Source organism: Nestor notabilis, unplaced genomic scaffold (genome assembly GCF_000696875.1).
Source record: "Nestor notabilis isolate BGI_N333 unplaced genomic scaffold, ASM69687v1 scaffold16146, whole genome shotgun sequence".
Taxonomy (NCBI): Eukaryota; Metazoa; Chordata; class Aves; order Psittaciformes; family Psittacidae; genus Nestor; species Nestor notabilis.
In genome coordinates, this window is record NW_009934393.1 from 5971 (window position 1) to 23788 (window position 17818).

The window sequence follows — 17818 nt, forward strand, 5'->3', positions numbered from 1 at the left end:
AGAATGGTCTCTTTATTGCTTACTGTCCTTGTGTATTGAGTTTGTTGACTCTCCTCTTTGCAAGTGACAGGCCTTCTACTCTCTTATCCTTCATCTGGAATGCAGATCTGTACTTCCCTGTACTTGATTTATAGTCTCTTGCCTTGACACAAATATTTGATAAATAGTCTGGAGCATTTGATGCTCTTTTCCAAAGGAAATATGTTTTTCTCAGCTCCAAATGGAATAAATTTAAATGTAAATGTGCTATAGTAGTGATAGTAACCCTTGTGAAATACTGGCTTATAAAATACCCTTAGTGGGAAACACCCATCCCATAGTGTTTTTTTTAAGGTACTGGAGAACTACTTACTTCACTTCTGTTTAGGCTCTGTCTACACCTCTGGAAGACAGGTAGGCAGGAGGTATGTAGTATGCAGCAGGGATAAACCAGTAATTACATATTTGCAATTCTTTCCTTATGATGGGGAACATTATCCTGGCATATGTTACTGAGAAGTGACTTGGTTCATTAGTGCTTTGGGCAGACCATACAGATGGGCTCTTCACTGCCATTTCACTCATTCTGTCCTGAGGTTTTGGGGAGCATAGTGGTACCTTTAAAGGCAGCATGACAAGGTGTTGTGCTTTGTAAGGTTCAGGGCAGAACAGCCTTACCTTGACTTCAAATACTTTCAAAAGGTCTGTAGATCAAAGCACATTACAAAATAGATGTTTGATTTTGTTCCCTTCAAGAGCTAAAAAGACCTTTGGATTTGATTAAAATTAGCAGAATACCTTCTCCAGATTTAAAATACTTTATTTAATAAAATGCTAAAGCTGGTTGAAAGTTCAGAACATTGTTCACATTTAAAGCCTAATACTGTTTAAAATGTGTTTCTTTGTTTTGTATCAGTAATGTCAATAGATACACTTGTTTAATAGAGGTGTGTACGATCCCTGGAACCTTACTCCCTGCAGTAGGGCAGAGCAGTGAGCAGATTTTAATATTTCAGGTAAATACTGCAGTTCTCTAACATAAACAGTACTAAAGACTGTTAAAGGGACATTGGAGGCAAGTGGAATTTTAAGTGGCATAAGAGATGACAGTATTGCCAATGACTGTAGAGCATAAAATAGCCAGGAATAATTGTTGGTAGAAGGTCTGTGGTGTCCCCATTCTGTGCGTATAAGGAGTTGAGCCTTTTAGGTTTTACACGTTTAAAATGGTCCTATCCTAGTACTCAGAGTAAACTCATTAAAACCCACTGGAACGATTCGATTGCAATGTATGACACTAGCTGGCTGAGGGTCAGAGCCTTATCTCACACAGGCTTCTGCACAGGTTCCCCAGATGCTGCCTTTTCCAAAATGTGCTTTGGGCTTTTGTGTTAAAACAGCTTGCTTCCAAAGAGAAGCTTGCTGCTTTGGGTTCTGTGGTACCCTCAGTGCACCCAGTACTGTTGACCCAGTAGTGATGTGGTGGTGGCCTTGCTGGCAGACACTTGGATCAGCTGGGGCTGGAAGGGCAGGAATCAGTAGTATTGCTCAAAGTGGCATTTCTGTCAGTGGTGTTTTCTCATTCGATGGAGTCTTTCCTACACTGCAGTCTTAGAAGTCACTTTCCTCTGTGATTTGGTTATGTTACTCTTGTATGCCCTTGTATCTTTGATTGTTGTTAAGAAAAATACCATCTCTTTACCCACTGTGTTTTAGATGTCAGTGTGTATTCACAAGTCTGGGCTTTGCAAGCTACATGGCTGTATACATGTATTTGTTCCAGAAATTTTGAAGGAGGTAAGATTTGGTCGATGTGACCTTAGAGAAGTGGAAAATAAGTAGGTAAATGGCCAGGTTGTTTGTGAAGGAGTGTTGTATAAGACGCCAGAGAAAATGGGTTTAGGGTATAGACATGTCTGTATGGTCCTTTCTTAACCTGTTTTCAGTTTATAGAAGTTAGTCATCTGGTTTGCAAAAGTGATCAGATACATAACAGTTAATATGAATTTCCCCACCCCCAGCCTGGAAAAACTTTTGTATGGACAAGCTTCTGGCACATTTTCATCTTGGAATATATAGATTTGCAGTGTTGTTTCTAGAACACAAAACAGTTTTGATGATTCTGCAAGACAGATTTGTTTGCTTTAAACTTGAAAAACAAGGTGTTAACCTGTCAGTAATAGCTGGTTTTCATAAGAACTTTTAATATCTGTATCTGGGGAGATTTTGGATTGGTACATGATTAACATTTTAATCCATCATTTAGTGTTTGAATGGGCTCGTGTTTCCAGAATTTTAGAAAATCTGATGCAAGTGATGCTTTGCATTTTTTGCTGCACGTACAGTTTAAACAATGTTTTCTTCAGTATTTTTAATTGGTAGAACTGTCCTTTATATTCAGGTAACCCTTTTGGGGGTCTGGCTGTGTGATACAATAGAAAGAAACAAATAATGATGGCAAATCTATGTGCTAGCTAATCTGGTGCACAATACTTCAGGTTTGTTAGCACAACCAGTTGTACGTGCCGTTCTGGAACAGCTACATTTGTCCTCTCAAAAGGTAGCCCTATTTCAATGTAGACAGGCTGAAGGTGTGTCTAGACAATTGTACTAATGGAAGCTGAAAGCAAAATAAAAGTAAGTTTGTTTTGTAGAAACTTTATGTAGGTGAACTGCAAATAAATGATCTCAACTTGAGATGATGTAGTTTACCAGTTATGACAACTATTAAGCTAGTAAAGTTGCACTTGTGTCTTTTATAGAAAAGCCTAATAATGCATGCAAGGTTTATAATTACATTGCTTTAAAAGGGCTATGCACCCAAATATGATTATCTTATTCAATAAAGTGTTTCTAATAATAGTAAGACCAAGCAGCATTCTGCTTTTTTGGAAAACAGGATTATGAAATTTCACGTGTGGTTTTTTGCTATCCTTAAGGAAATCAGTAGTGTGCTTTTGACTCTTCCTAGGTTGTGCTCTGAGCTGCAACTCCCTGTGTCTGTGAATGTGTTGGATGAATCGAAAGTTATTAGAAAAAGATCATACTTTAGTGAATATATATGATATTCTTTATCATAAACTAACATACACCTATTAAATGGCTATTTTATCTACTCTGAAGAGTAGCTAAGTGAAAAGGTCTGTTGTGTATGTTTAGGCATATCTGCTTGATTAAATAACTTTAGAAGAGCTGCACAGAAAGAAAAATGATGAGGGAAGTAAATTCTGTTCTGCCTTATGCATCCATTAAATTGTTCACTAATTTTTCTGAATGCTTTTGCAACCCAGCTGACATCTGATCTTTAGGAATATTATTGAAATCCCAATTGACTTGGCCAGCTAGAAAAACAAATCCTTACTTTTTTTTTTTTTTTTTTTTTTTTTTTTTTTTTTAAGTAAACATGTTCTATTCATAGTAATACATAGAAATGCAGTGAAGTGAACTGAAATTGTGGCAGGGATAGACAGATGTTGTCTTTGTGACCTTATATAGCTGCTATTATCTGGATTGATAAATGTATAATGAAGGGTACAAGTTTACTTTTTTGCTGGTTTTCTGCTGGAGGCTCCACATCTTTGTGATTTGCTGTTGCAGGGGAGGAGACATGGAACTAGCAGCTGTAATTAATAGGATTCTAGGTAGACAGCAGGATTGAAGGGACCTGAGGAGGTTTGCAGGGTACAGTGAAGCAGAAAAAGCATGCAGTAAAACCTGACTGCTTCAGAAATGTGCACTGCAGTATGTGAGCAAAGGTTAGAAGCCCTGGTTCCAGGTCCTCCCTGAGAGTTGGTGTGCTGGAACAGCACAGAGTGGCAGCAGATCTTGTAACTCAGGGCAGATTTTGCTTCTCATTGGGCTTTTCCAGTTTGTAGACCAAGGCAGGAGATGGAAGAGGAGGTAATAGGAAAAGTGCACCGCGTATAAGGCTTATCTATGCGCTTTCCTAGGTCTTTTGAAACATCTTGATCTGTTTCCAGTGAGTTATTTCATAGTTCAATGGCTTTTGATTAGCTTGTCTCTCTGGTCACGTTTTGGTCAGCGTATACCTATACTATAGTATAAGTATTTAATACATATATTGAATACCTCCTTGGTTCCTACTGCCAGGTACATCTGGATACCTCAACTTGAGAATCCAAGCTTTAGAAACTCATGGTTTAAAGTAGAAATGAAAGTTAACAGAAAGATTAAAACAACTGAGCAGTTATATTCAACTGCAAGAAAGCCAGAGCTCTTTATGAATAGTGTATTGGAGAATGGGGATTTTTCTTGGACTGCATATGTTTGTTTCCTTACTGTGGTCTGCATCTCTTCTTTAAATTGAATATGATTGTATGTTCCTTCCATTCTTGTGTCAATTTCTAATGTTTGGTTAGAGAAATACACAATGAAATCTGGTAACATAACAGAGTACCTGACAATTTTAACTTTTTTGTCTCAGTGATACACATCACTTCTTGCATGTTAAATGATATGGTGAGGGATATTTAGATATGAAACTTAAGCACTTGCCAAGGGTAAGAAAGTACTTTTCTAACAACAAAAACTTACGAAAAAGAGTTAGCTATGAAATAAGAGTTAAAGCATTTTTAATGCAACATGGAAAAATTGATAATTGAAATTATTTTCTTTAAAGATTAATTAGAACTGTTAACAAGTGGAACCCAAGTACTAATGCAGAGTTTAACTTTTTATGTGCTTATATTACTCGCTAAAGACTTCTTCGTTTTGATCAGTGAAAGAATGTTTTGGGGTAGTGACAGACAACCTTTTTTTCTTTACCAAAGCTCATTAATGCAGATTTCATTGTTCTGAAAGGATGCCTTTATAGAGCATCTCATTTAGTGATACTATTATTATTTTCTCTTTTCTGAATTCTATTTCCAGAAATAATTCAAACTTGAACCTGTTAAAAAGAGAGAGAAAATGAATTAAATTCGCATTGACAAGCACTTTCATTTGCTTTTTTTTCCTGGAGTTGGGAGTGGCTTCTGGAGATGATCTTTGTCCTTGCTGTTTTCCATAACGAAGCAGAGACCAGTTTGACTGAACTGTAAATGCAACGCAAGAGGAATTGGGAACTTTGCCTTCAGGGAATGCACGAGTATTTTTGCACACATGTGTTTATGAGTGTGACCAGAGAAAAGTAGACACCCATCTGTACTTTGAGGAATCTCTTTGCTCTATTCATTATCGAATAGTTGGCAAAGACCATTTCAGTTCTATGTGGTAATAACAAGCAAAAAAAGAAACTATGTTGAGTATCGGGAAGCAAGGTGAAAAATCACACAATTTTGCCACTGTATAAGTTGGTCATTCTCCCAGATCTTAAACACTTTATGCAGATTTGGTGATGTTATATCTAGAACATACTGTAAAGGCTTGTAAGGATGGTTCAGAAAGCTTCCACAAAATAGTCTGATTTAGCCTGGAAGAGTGTGGTCTGCACTCACTGAATGAGTACATACATCATGTATAAAATCATGAGTATTGTAAAAAAAAAAAAAAAAAAAGACTAGAATATTTTTGGGCACTTTGGTAGCACAAGAAAACATTCAGTTGAATTGAGGCTGACATTTTTATAACCACAAGTTGACTTTTACATGAAGCACAAGTAAACTGTGCCCCCTCTCATTTGGGATGCAAAAATGTATGAATCATAGAATGATAGAATAGTTAGGGTTGGAAAGGACCTTAAGATCATCTAGTTCTGACCCCCCTGCCATGCATCTAAATACAAAACAATTGAAGAGATTTATGTAGAAGCACTGACTCCTAATAAACAGTCATACAGACTCTGTGCTTAAAAGTCTGAGAGAGTATCCTGGGAGCCCTAATGGTATTCACTTTTGTTCACAAACTTCCTTTTTTTTCTTAGGACCTTACTGTAGTTGCTGTCAGAGAAGGTAATTGAGAGACTTTGAGTCTTTCCCATTATGACTTTGTGATATTACTATTGTCAGTAGTATGGTAGGTTATGAAAGTGGTCTTAGGTAGGTCGAAGGTGTCATGTTGGAGAGGATTGAGAGTGCATTTGTGAGGAGGCTGTAAAGCTGAGCATGGGGGCTAAGCCTGGATTCTGGAGTGTTTCAACAGTAGTATAATAAATATGTTTCATTTAACAGCAAAAAAAAATACTGCATTTTCATGTCACATACCTTGTTCTTTTTGTGATAGTATGTGCACGGGAAGGCTGAAGAGCAGTATATATGCCTATTGAAACATGGAGCCAGTTGCAGGCTGTGTTGGCATATAGTGTATTGGCATATAGCCTTCAGTACCTTGCTCACGCCAGAAAACACAGCTTTGGAAGGGCTCAGGACATGACTATGAGTCTACTAGCTAAAGTGTGCCTTCTGTACACTACCTGAAGAGAAGTCTGTGGGTATTAATTTAGATATCTTGCTTTAATTTACTGCGACCTCAGTGCAGAGCTTCTCAGTAGCTGTGACACCCACAGATGACATTGTTTCAGAATAAAGGTTATAGAAGTATCAAAATACTTGCTAGGTTTGAGATGATGTGGAGGTCATTCCTTTAACAAGTATGAAGTTTTCTGGTCAGCAGTGCCTAATTTATGCTAAGTCAGCAAGTGTGATGTTTGCACGACTTGAACATCAGTCCAAAATGTCATGTCTAGGAGTCGCATTGGACTGTTTACGTGCATGTTAGACACTGCTCCCTAATGAACTATCCTCGTCACTGATACTACCAGTGATGTCAAAATAGCAAGTTAGGAGACCTGAATCTTCTGCAATATCTTTTCTAAATTGATGGTTGGTGTTTTGTGAAGTGATTCATCTTGGTTTTGATTGTGCTGAAATAGAAGATAATGGCTTGCAGCATCACAAGTTTTGCAAACCTTTTCCAAAGGTACTGGGGACCTTTTTGTCAAGTGGAACCTTAGTATTGTATTTCTGTGGTGGTTTTATTTGTGCATTGTACTCAGACCTAGTTCCTACTTCAGAACAATAATTCTGTGACATTCATTTATTTAGATACCCTTAAATTCAGAGAACAGTTCTGTGTGTGCTTGGCTCTGTTTAGGTACATTTTTCACATCGCTGTGAATTGTTCTTAAGGTACATTAAATCTAGTTCTTAAATTATGTGACTTATGCCAATAGTTTGACATGGCTTAATTGCTATACAGTTCATTCTGAAAAGCGTATTTATTCAGAAGGTAATGAATCCTGTTTAAACATAGTCAACTGCATTGACTTTTTCCCAGTTTTATCTTCTACTTACTGCTCAAACATTTGGTAACAGCCTAAGCAGGCCATATCTAAAGGAGTTCTGTACCTGTTCTAAGTTCAGTGTGATGGGAAGACTGTTCTGTCTGCAGCAGATCACAGAATACCAGATTGGTAGGGGTCCTCAAGTATCATCTGGTCCAACCTTTCCTGGCAAAAGCACAGTCTAGACAAGATGGCCCAATACCCTGTCGAGCTGAATCTTAGAAGTATCCAATACTGTGGAGTCAGCCACTTCTCTGGGGATATTATTCCAAATGGCTGATGGTTCTCATTGTGAAAAATTTTCCTTTTGTGTCCAACCGGGATCTCCCTGGGAGTAACTTGTACCCATTACCCCTCATCTTTTCCATGTAACCCCTTGTAAAAAGAGTCTCCATCGTCTTTGTAGCCATGCGGTGATAAGGTCTCTCCTAAGCCCCCTTTTCTCAAGACTGAACAAACCCAGTTCTCTCAGCCTTTCCTCATAGGCTAGATGTTCCTGTATGTCCCTACTCACACTGAAAAATTACCCTTTAATACAAAAACAGGTCTTGATAAGTTAATGCTTTTGTTTTGCAGTGTGTGATACTTACTAGCTTGTGGTATGGGATGCTAAGAAAGTTCCCAGGTCAGTACTTTGTATCAGGTCCGCTCTGGTTTAGCTTCATCTTGGCTGGTAGTTTGTAGGGGTTGTGGGGTGGCTTGTTGTTGCTCTGTCTCTAAAAATGTCATCGTAGCTCACAGCTTGGGTGCAAAAATGTTTCCCTTCTAAACCCCACTACACAACAATAACATTCGGTTTCAGAAAGAAAAAAAATACACAAAAATGAGTGGATTTATTAAGGAAATGACCCAGAGGATGAAAAGACAGCGATTCTTTTACTATTCCTCGTGTGTGTTTATATTGAGCCTCAACCAAAACAGTCTTAAAAACTTAATAAAAGAATGGCATTACCAAAGCTAATCAAAGAATGGAAACGCACCCAAGCAAAGAAAACAAACTGATAAGTCAAATATAAAGGCATAATAAGGCACACCTAAAGGGATCCTTAGAAACAGCTGATGGCATCAAAACAGTAATGTATCTTTTCTGGTGTTTCAGGAAGAAATCTGGTGTTTTCAGGAGTTTGCTTCTGGTTAGTTAAGATGGTTCAAGGAAAAAGAGAGTGTAGCAGAAAAGTGGGGTTTTTTTTTCTTTTTGTTGCTGGTATTTTCTGTGGAGGAGTTAATGGCATATTGGATGTATTGCTATCATGAGCTTCTTGAGAGGGGAGTCTGGCTGTATGGGAGCAGGTGAGGAATGATGTGGACACATAGAGGAGGTAAGACACGTGGAATAGCCAAGCCTCCCTGTGGCCCAGAGTCTCATTAGTATTTTAGCAGCAGGTTTTAAAATTGCTATAAAGTGTGAAATTCCTTTCATCAGATGCTTACAGTTTCTCCACTCTTCCCTTTATTCTGATTCAGCTTGTTTGTATTACCTTTTTTGTAAACTAAATCTGGGAAGTGATCATTTAAAGGCAAAAATGCCCTTTTCAGGGACCTTTTTTTTTAATTAGATTATTTCAGGTTTTGATCAAAGATCAAATAGCTTTTGGCACTTGCACTATAGTTGCTCAATTTCTCCTTCTGTTTTTCTCTCTAATCATACTTTGTCATTTTTACGGTGCTTATACTGATGGGGTTTTGTTTGTATTTTATAGTGACTACAGTTCCTGTCTCACCTCTTTGATGGAAGAGGACTATAACCCAGAAGTGAACTCTCCACTGTAGAACAAGAAGCTCTTGTGGAATAATTGTGTCCCTTTAAAAGCAGCAGCCAGTCTACAAGAAATAGAGTAGAAGAGATTATTTTTGGACCTGGCATTTTTTTTTTCATGTGACCTATGTTTCAGCATGTAAATGGTGAACAACGAGGAAAACATTTGTGCCTGCTTTTGAGCTTTATATCAAATAGTGCTTAGCTCTGTGGAGCATCAACCAACTTAAGTGAAGACCAGAGTATATCCTAACTTTCATTTTTTAAAAATAGTATACCTTTTTTTAGCAGATGTATGTGATAAAAATGAAGTTTATATTTTAAGAGCACTTGGGCAGATGCTTTTTGTTTAAATCTCAGCATTTGGGGCAGAAGTTTTTACGTAACATCGTCACTTTTCCAGGGAGTTCAGGCTGATCTGCTGCAGATCATGAATTATCCAGCAGACTTGGGTGTATCTGTTCAGTATTAACCATGGTGTTGCTCTGAATGCTGTCATGCACACTTGACAAACCTTTTTGTAATGTAAAGCCTGACTTCTGCATTACCGCGACCAGAGGAATTTAATGAGGTGAACGTGGTCGTGGGTTTTTTAAAAATATAAATTACCTTCTTGGGTATCTTTTTTTTTTCTTTTTTTTTTCTTTCTTTTTTTTTTTTTTTTCTTTTTAAGTGAGAGAACAAAAAGAGGTTAAAATGAGCAGTTGAGGGGGTGAAGGGCACAGTTGGCACGAAGTGCGGCCTCTCGTGCTCTGCTTCGAGACGCACTATTGCCTCCAGGCTGGCCTTAGAGCATACTGGGGAAGGAAGGAACCCACAGGTCACTAAAGCACAGAAACTGAGGACATTGGACTGCAGAGGCCAAACTCAGGGTAAGTGACCATATGTACTTATTTCTTTGGTTATATAGTGTTGACTTGTTCATAGGTAAATTGAAGTTTAAAAAGAAGCAAAATGGTAATCTGGAGAAGCTTCCATAGAAAGGCATAATTCAGTTATACAGAGCAATAATGAAATTTTCATCATTTTGAGCAGTGGAAATTGCTATAACATTGGAAAGCGCAGTTCAGTTTCAGATTGCTCAGTGAGACACCTCAGCTGCTCTTTAGTTGAACTTCCATTGAGATCCTTCAAATAGCTTGTTTTTTCTTCCTAACCATTTGATTTCTTAGCTATGAAAGCAGCTTCAGCATGGGATACCCTGTACCTGAAAGTTGGGGGACCTGGATATGATTTTTATTTGGAGGTGCAGGAGCTGGCATATGGTTGTTATCAGGTCTCTGATCTGCTCTCAGCGTCCAGCATCACTGGTTTTGTCCTATTTGATTTAGACCCTTTGGAATAAAACATGCAGTGATCACCCCTTTGTAGACTGAGACAGTGAGCAGTGAATTTGAACCCCACACTCTGTCATGTCTTGATTTTACACATTCGTGCATTGTATGGCTTTCATATGCTATTTGATCTACTTCCTTCCCACCCTCACACCCATCCTATCATGAACGTTGTGGGTGTGCTAATTGTAAACAGGAAATAACTGGGAATGTTTAGGTTCTTACCTGTTCTGGTCAGAGGAACAAAGTCAGTAGGGAAAAAAAATGTGGAAGTATAATATGAAAATACAGCACTTTTCCCCTCCTGTTCAGGCCAAGCTTTGGGAAATAAATGGTATTAGTATTTCAGTTTGGAAAAGATGACAGGTAAGAGAATGTTCTTTTCATTTACAGATCCTGGCCATGAGGTTTGATGCCTCATTTTATTGAAGGGAGACACTGGACCTAAATGGCGCAGCATGACTTTGTTCCTGCCTGGCTTAACTTCTCAACACCACAGTCAACCAAGGTAACATTAACCCACATTACCTCCTTTTACAGCTATGACAGGAATAACAATTTTAAAATTGCCCCAGAGTTTTGTTGAAATTAAAATGTTTAACTTCTTTTGTGTTTATAAAGAAGGCTTTTGGAAACTTACTGACATGAACATAATTTTTGTTGTCTTTATTTCAAAAAATACATCTCTTATTTCAGAGGAGGAACAATCTCTGTTCAGACATGGAAGTAGTTCATGTCTTTGCATTGATACTTGAGTGGGATCCCAAATAGAAAATCATTAAAGAAATGGTTCTTAATCTGTGGGAGTCAAGACTTGAGCTGCCACTTATTTACAATTCAGCATATAATTTGGGTTTGATTTATGAAGATAATCTGACACTTGCTGAGTACTATATTGATGATGAGCCCTGGGGCTCTAGCTCCAAACTCAAAAATACTCATTAGTTTTTTGCAACTTCAAAATGAGGGCAGTTTGCCAGTCACCTTTCTAAGACTGATTCCAGAGGCGCCTTAGGCTGACCCACAAAGTGTCGTTTGGGACTTTAACAGTTTGTGTTCACTTATGCATGGCAGAGAAGAAGAACGTTTTAATAGCAAAACAGATCATGATCGACAACATTGATGAACAAGAAAGAATATGGCTTTCACCTTCATGCTTAAATATGAGGACACACAAGTAATTTAACGATTGTGTTGATCCATTTAAAACAAACCTTGCTATATTGAAAATTAGTAGAGGAATGGGGGGGTTGGGTTTTATTGTTTTTCAATTAACAAAATGTCAATGTTGGACTAACAGGCTCCTGGAATGCCCTAATGAATGCTTCATTAAATCACTTTTTACTTTCTGCAGTCCCCTGCAGCCACTTTTGAGAAACATGGAGAGCATCTTCCACGGGGAGAGGGCCGCTTTGGGGTGAGCCGTAGGAGACACAACTCTTCTGATGGATTTTTCAATAATGGGCCCCTCCGAGCTGCAGGAGGTGAGTGAGAAGGATCAGAATGCAGCCTGAGAGCAGGCATTTTGGAGTGTTCTACAGACTGAAGAATTGTGCAGAATATAAACAACGTTTTTACCAAACTCTCCATTTTCAAAATATCATACGAGAAACTTGTGCTGTTCTCTTCTCCCATGCCATGTGCTCAGGCCTGAGGGTTTTTTATGATAGCTGTATGTGCATTGTGTAGCTTGGTTTGTTTGCTGATAAAATCACACAATAGCTTAATAAGTTTGGCATAGTAGTTCCTTAGTGAACACTGAATTAACAAGAAGAACAGCAGCCTGATATTTCCAGTCTTCTGCACGCTGTGTTGACTTTTTTAATTGCATACTTTTCTTCTTTTGTTTAGACTGCTGGCATCAGCCATCCCTTCTCCGCCACGATTCTGTAGATTCTGGTGTTTCTAAAGGAGCTCATGTTGGGCTTTCTGGCAGTCAGCCTGGCTGGCATGGTCCCTCACGGGGCCATGATGGTGTGAACCAGCGTGGTGGAGGAGGAACTGGAGTTCATCGCCACTGGAATGGCAACTTCCATTCTCGGAAAAGTTCCGCCTTTCAAGAAAAGCTGCCTGTTGAATCCAGAGAAGAGAAGAAGGAAGATAAAGAGCAGTTGCAATTTGAGGAAGAAGACTTTGTAAGTTGTAGCTTCACACTAGAAGTAGCAGCTGTGGGAAGTGGCTTTTCAGTTCTCATTTATTAGCGTTGATAGGTGGGAAGGATCTAGAGTTGCATTCCATTCCATATTTGAGATCACAGTAGATTTAACAAAATTATTCCAGTGCTGACAGGATGCTAATTGGTACCCAAAGTCCTCAGGACTTCACGACCTGTTGGATTATGGGTTTTTTAGCACATACATTTTACCATATGGTTATTGTAAACTGAAGACTGCATTGTAACACATAAGCCAGATTGTCAGCAAAACCCATAAGGTGGTACCTGAGTCTGCCCAGGAAGAGTAGTTGTATTGACTCCATGGCTTTGCTTACAAAGCCTTATTTTTTTTTTCTTTTTTTCTTTTTTTTTTTCCCTTTTTTTGCTCCTAAATACATCTATTCAGCTTATCTTCAGTCCGCCTGTTGTTCCCGTCTCCTGCATTGTGGTCCATATTGGTGTTTGTGATAACCTTTCCAAGCTTGTTCATGACATGCTCAGACCTTTGCAACCTTGAGTCTTCTGGAATAGTATGTTGTTTAGCAGAGATGTTTTCCTATCTCAATCTGTGGATTCGTATTTCTTGAGTCATTTCTTCCATCGGTATCTCCAGTTCATGTTCTTCTTATCCAGCATTCTGATTCATGTGGTATTATCAGTATGATAGGTTTTTTTACATCTTGGCTCTATTTTACTGGAATATCTTTAGTTTTCCAAACTTTACCCAGTAGTACTTGGACTCACATTTTTCATCCTTACCATGTGCATTCCTTAATGCTATAGCTTTGAGACATACACACCTTTTGTGCTTTTTCTTTCCAATTAAATTCTTTTTCTGTCCCCGAAGAGTATTTTATTGTTATCAGACCATGCATTTTGCTTTTTGCATCTTGTTTCTTGCTATCTGGAGTCTTGTAATAAGATCAGCATCATTTGTAAGGTTCCGGTAGCTCAGTCTCTTCATCTAATGCTGTTCCTCTGACCTCATCTCCAATGCTAAAGCCACTGCTGCCTCCAGTAATGAGAGTTTTTTGTGATAGTGTGCACAGTTGTGTGTATCACCATGTTGAGCTTTTTGCTCTCCTGTTCAGCATTTATCTCTGGGAAGCTGTTTACAGCTGAAGTTGTCATGGCAGTTTGATGGCACTACTTCTGTCAGGAAGTTAGGAATTGGAGTGAAATATATGAATGCCTGCAGCTGCTTCAGGCCCAAATCTAGAGTCTACACTTAAATTGCCACAGGAGCCAGTTTAATTTAAGCTGCTAGTTTTTGTCACTGAAGTGTCTGGGGACTGATTGCATGCTCTTGTTCAACTGCTTCTGCTGGGAGTGGTAGTGTGCATGACGGGGCGGTTAACACCTGGAGAGCAGTGACAAAACTTGTGTGTGGATTTCTGTTAATCTGATTTCTCAAGAATACTGTAATTCAGAATTTCTGTAAGACTCTAGGCTGTCAAAAGCCTGATGAAATATAAAGTTACTGTAATGATTGCAACTGTGCACTGTTGTAGTCTATCTTGGTCTAAATCTTTCTGCCACATACTTCTTCATTCTCTTCTTCAGTGCCTTGACAAGTGCTTTTCCCCAACTGCAGGGCTGTTTCTTCTGTAGTTACTTCCCCCAGTTTTTTTCTAGATGAGAATACCACACACTGTCTAGTAGCAAGCACTGCTAAATAACTCCTGTATTGTCTTTGTCATAGTTGGTGAAACTAATGTATGCTGTGGTTAAGTATGTGGCTGTTAGGCCTGTGTGGCTGATGACTTTTCCTGAAAGGCCTACAAAACAGTTTGTTAGTCTTAAGTTCTCCTGTGATGTGAGCACTCCTGCTATAAAACTGACCTGTACCCAAAAAATGAAGCACTGAAACAGAGGAATTTCTAAGGTCTGAGGCAGGAATTTATGCTATGGTGTGACATTTTTTCCTAACTTTTATAAACAGGAAAAAAAATAAACATGAATGCCTACTATTTCAGAAGCTCATTATTAGAGACTTACGCTGTTGGCATAGTAACTAACATATGAAGAATTCATTAAAAAGAGGAAAAGGATGGCTTTATTTTGAACTGGTGTTATTTGAGATGGGATAAGAGGAATAGCTAATCAGGAAAGATTGTCATTGAATGTTGAGATTTTCTGTACTCTGCTTTGAGCTTGGACATGTCCTTAGTTGTTCTACTAAGTTGAATTCTGATACTGAATCAAAGGTAAGTCTGCAGAGGGCACTGAGTATGCATGTGGTATTGTCCTGACAAGTGGACACTGAAGCTTAACCTAAGTTTACATGAAACTTCTTTTGTCAATAAATGTATATATATGCATTATTCCTTTACATCAGGAGTCTAGTGTTGCTTTTGGGTGGTGGTGTGTTGTGGAGAGTTTATTATTATATAAAAATATTTAGGAAATTAGACTAGAATCTTCAAATACTGATGATGTGGATTCTGTTTTATAACTTGAGCTGCTGGTTAAATACTTAAATCCTTCATGTGTTTATTGGTTGGTGGAATCTACTTAATTTTACAGTAGGAGACTATAAAGGGCTTATCCTGAACCCGCTGTTAGTTCTGTTGGAAATACAGCAGAAGCCAAGGAGAATACAAACTTGATTTTTAGATGGCTTGTGACAAAGCACTTTCTTCTAATTCAGGTGCTGTTCAGAGAAATTTACCTGTACTCTAGGTTCCTAGAAGCATAATGTTATGTTAATGTTGAATTACTTTGTTATGTGCAATATAATGATACACTGATTTGCATTGTCTTTCTTCAGCCATCTTTGAATCCAGAAGCTGGAAGACAAAACAACCAGAACAAACCTTTAGGGACACCTTCTGGAGTATGGGGTAGGTAAAGGTATTTACATTGCTGTACAGAAAACCTGCTGAAGCAGAAAGGTGTAACCAATGTTTATATGGGGTTTTTTTTCACTCCAAAATATTTTAAACACTTAAGTGGAACTTTGTTGTTTTCCTCCCCCAATCTTCACTAATCTCTTGGCTTTTTTGTCTACTTGAAACTGTGTTTGTCTTGTCATTGAAAACTACTGGTGGCAGTAAAGTCACTGTTCTGCCTTTGTTTCCTGGCTTAGTACAATCTTATAATTTCAAGACATCACTTGAAGAGCAGAGCAGATTTGGGTGAACTGGACATCAGTTCCTGACTTGTGATGGTCATATTTGAAACAGGCTTGCTTTTGATTCAGATGTGATATGCAAATATATGAAAAATAAAAACAAAGGAAACAAGGTACCAGTTCTAGCAATTAAATTCAGGTTTGTTAAGATCTAGTTAGAATGTAGCTACATCAGTTGGGTTACGTACAGTGAATAGTACAAATGCCAAAAAAAAAAAAAAATCAGAACCGCTTCTTGCTGTAGTACTGGATTGTATTCTTTTTGCATGTTTGTCAGATAGTTACTGTTCTGCTGAAAAAAATGACGACAGTCAGCATTTATGTGGCTTTTAGCTGTTTTTAAAAGCACTGTGTCTTTCGAGGTATAAGTTATGCAGAGTATTTTTGCTGTGTTAATGAATTAACAAAGCAGATCCGTGGTTGTTCAAAGAGATGCTAATATGTGCTCTGATTCCTGTAGTATCGTGGAAGGCTGTTAGCCAATGTCACTGTAGGTTTTTTCCCTTCAGCATCAAAGGAGCTGTTGTGGTTAAATGAAAAAAGATTGGACTTTGACATCCTCATCCAGTATCTTTGCTCAAAGCTGAAACGAAAGAACAGCTAATAGCAGTCTCAGAATCAGACATGTAGCAACTAAGATTGAGGGGAGAAACCAAAGCAATATACTGAAGGTGTTAGGAAACTGAACATCTGTATTTCAGAACCTTTCTTGTTTTATTCTTACAGAAAACCCCCCTAGTGCCAAGCAACCTACCAAGATGCTGGTCATCAAAAAGGTTTCAAAAGAGGATCCTGCCGCCGCCTTCTCAGCTGCATTTACATCACCTGTTTCTCACCTGGCAAATGGCAACAAAGCCACCACCATTGTCCCAAGTGTCTACAAAAATCTGGTTCCTAAACCTGCAGCTCCTCCTTCCAAGGTACAGGGCTTTCCAACAAAGTTAGTGAACTGCAGATCAAGGGAGAACTCTCTCCCTTGGCAAGGGAATCAATTCCCTAACAAATAGCAGGAGCTGGAATCCAGTAATTTCTGGGGTAGTGGCCTTTAAAGTAGAGATCTGTTTATTACTAAAATTGTTGTTCCCTGTTAAAATGCTATTTGGTCTTGTCCATACAGAGAATTAACTTCTCTTCTGACTATACAAATGTCTGTTTGAATGTCTTGTGTATTAGACAAACCCTTATCTAAATTAGACAAAACAAGCAATGCTGAAGTGCAGTGTGTGCTAAGATGTGCTTGAATTGTTCACATAACTACCTTGAAAAAATCTTTATTTGGGTTATAGCACTTCGGTGTGTTGAAAACACGATTGAGGCGAAGATCAGATTAGATTGTAACTTCCTGCAGTTTAGCTCTAATTTAGTTGAGCCTTAAAGACAACCTGGAAAAGTAATGGGATTTGTGCTACAATTCTTTTACTGAAAGAAATACAGGAGTGTTGAAAAAACCCAAAGTATTTTCTTTTGTTTCATAGTTCTAGGCTTTATCTTGCCCTTTTTTCCAGAGAATCTACGTGTATAGATGCCCTAGAAACTTTGTAGGATTGATAGTGAAGGTATTTAAGAAGCTAAAGAAAAATACTCGCTAGGTGGTTCTTTAAAAATGTGTCAAAATACTTTGAGTTCTAAACTTTAATTTATTAATTACTAATGCTGGCTGCGACATTCCAGCAAAATCTTCCCTATGATTGGAGTAGATCAGTCTTACCCACTTCAAAGACAAAAACAAAATAAGAAAGATTAACAACTCTTTTGTAAGAAAGCAAGTTTAGAGCTTCTTTCCCATTGGTAGGTTTTTCTTAATTCAGGCTAAATTCTGCCAGCTACAGGAAAAATCCTAATGGATAAAATGATTATCAAATAATCTTGTATAAACCCTTAATCTGACAAACAATCTCCTCCTCAGTGAGATGGGGTAAACTGACCCCATTTAAAAGGCTATTAATAATAGAGTTTTTCACTTTGCATGGTTTTCAGTCCATAATGTACTTGTTTAGAATAGTTAAACAAGATGCAGCTTGTGATAGATACGGAGTCTTCTGTGGCTTTTATTTTTGCTTGTACAGCTTGTTTGATGTATGTGTGTGTATAGTCTTACCTGGCTTTAGTCTGGATGTTTTTAATGGTCTTTGAAACAAAAAGCCAAAAGTCCAGTTTCTGTGCAGGCTGTTAGATTCTCTTTGATTGCTTCAAAGTAAACAGAATTTTAGTGAACAGGAAT

At 38.2% G+C, this 17818-nt stretch overlaps 1 protein-coding gene across 1 annotated transcript in view; it reads left to right on the top strand.

Annotated features, from left to right (window-relative positions):
- The first annotated feature begins 9778 nt into the window (after positions 1–9778).
- The window catches only part of GPBP1L1 (GC-rich promoter binding protein 1-like 1), a 17231-nt gene continuing 9191 nt past the window's right edge, over positions 9779–17818 (top strand). The window contains exons 1-6 of the mRNA XM_010017327.1: positions 9779–9847; positions 10703–10817; positions 11664–11793; positions 12161–12444; positions 15235–15307; positions 16324–16517. Of these exons, the coding sequence (XP_010015629.1) occupies positions 10758–10817; positions 11664–11793; positions 12161–12444; positions 15235–15307; positions 16324–16517 (741 nt within the window). The 5' untranslated portion in view covers positions 9779–9847; positions 10703–10757. The remainder of the gene's footprint in view (positions 9848–10702; positions 10818–11663; positions 11794–12160; positions 12445–15234; positions 15308–16323; positions 16518–17818) is intronic.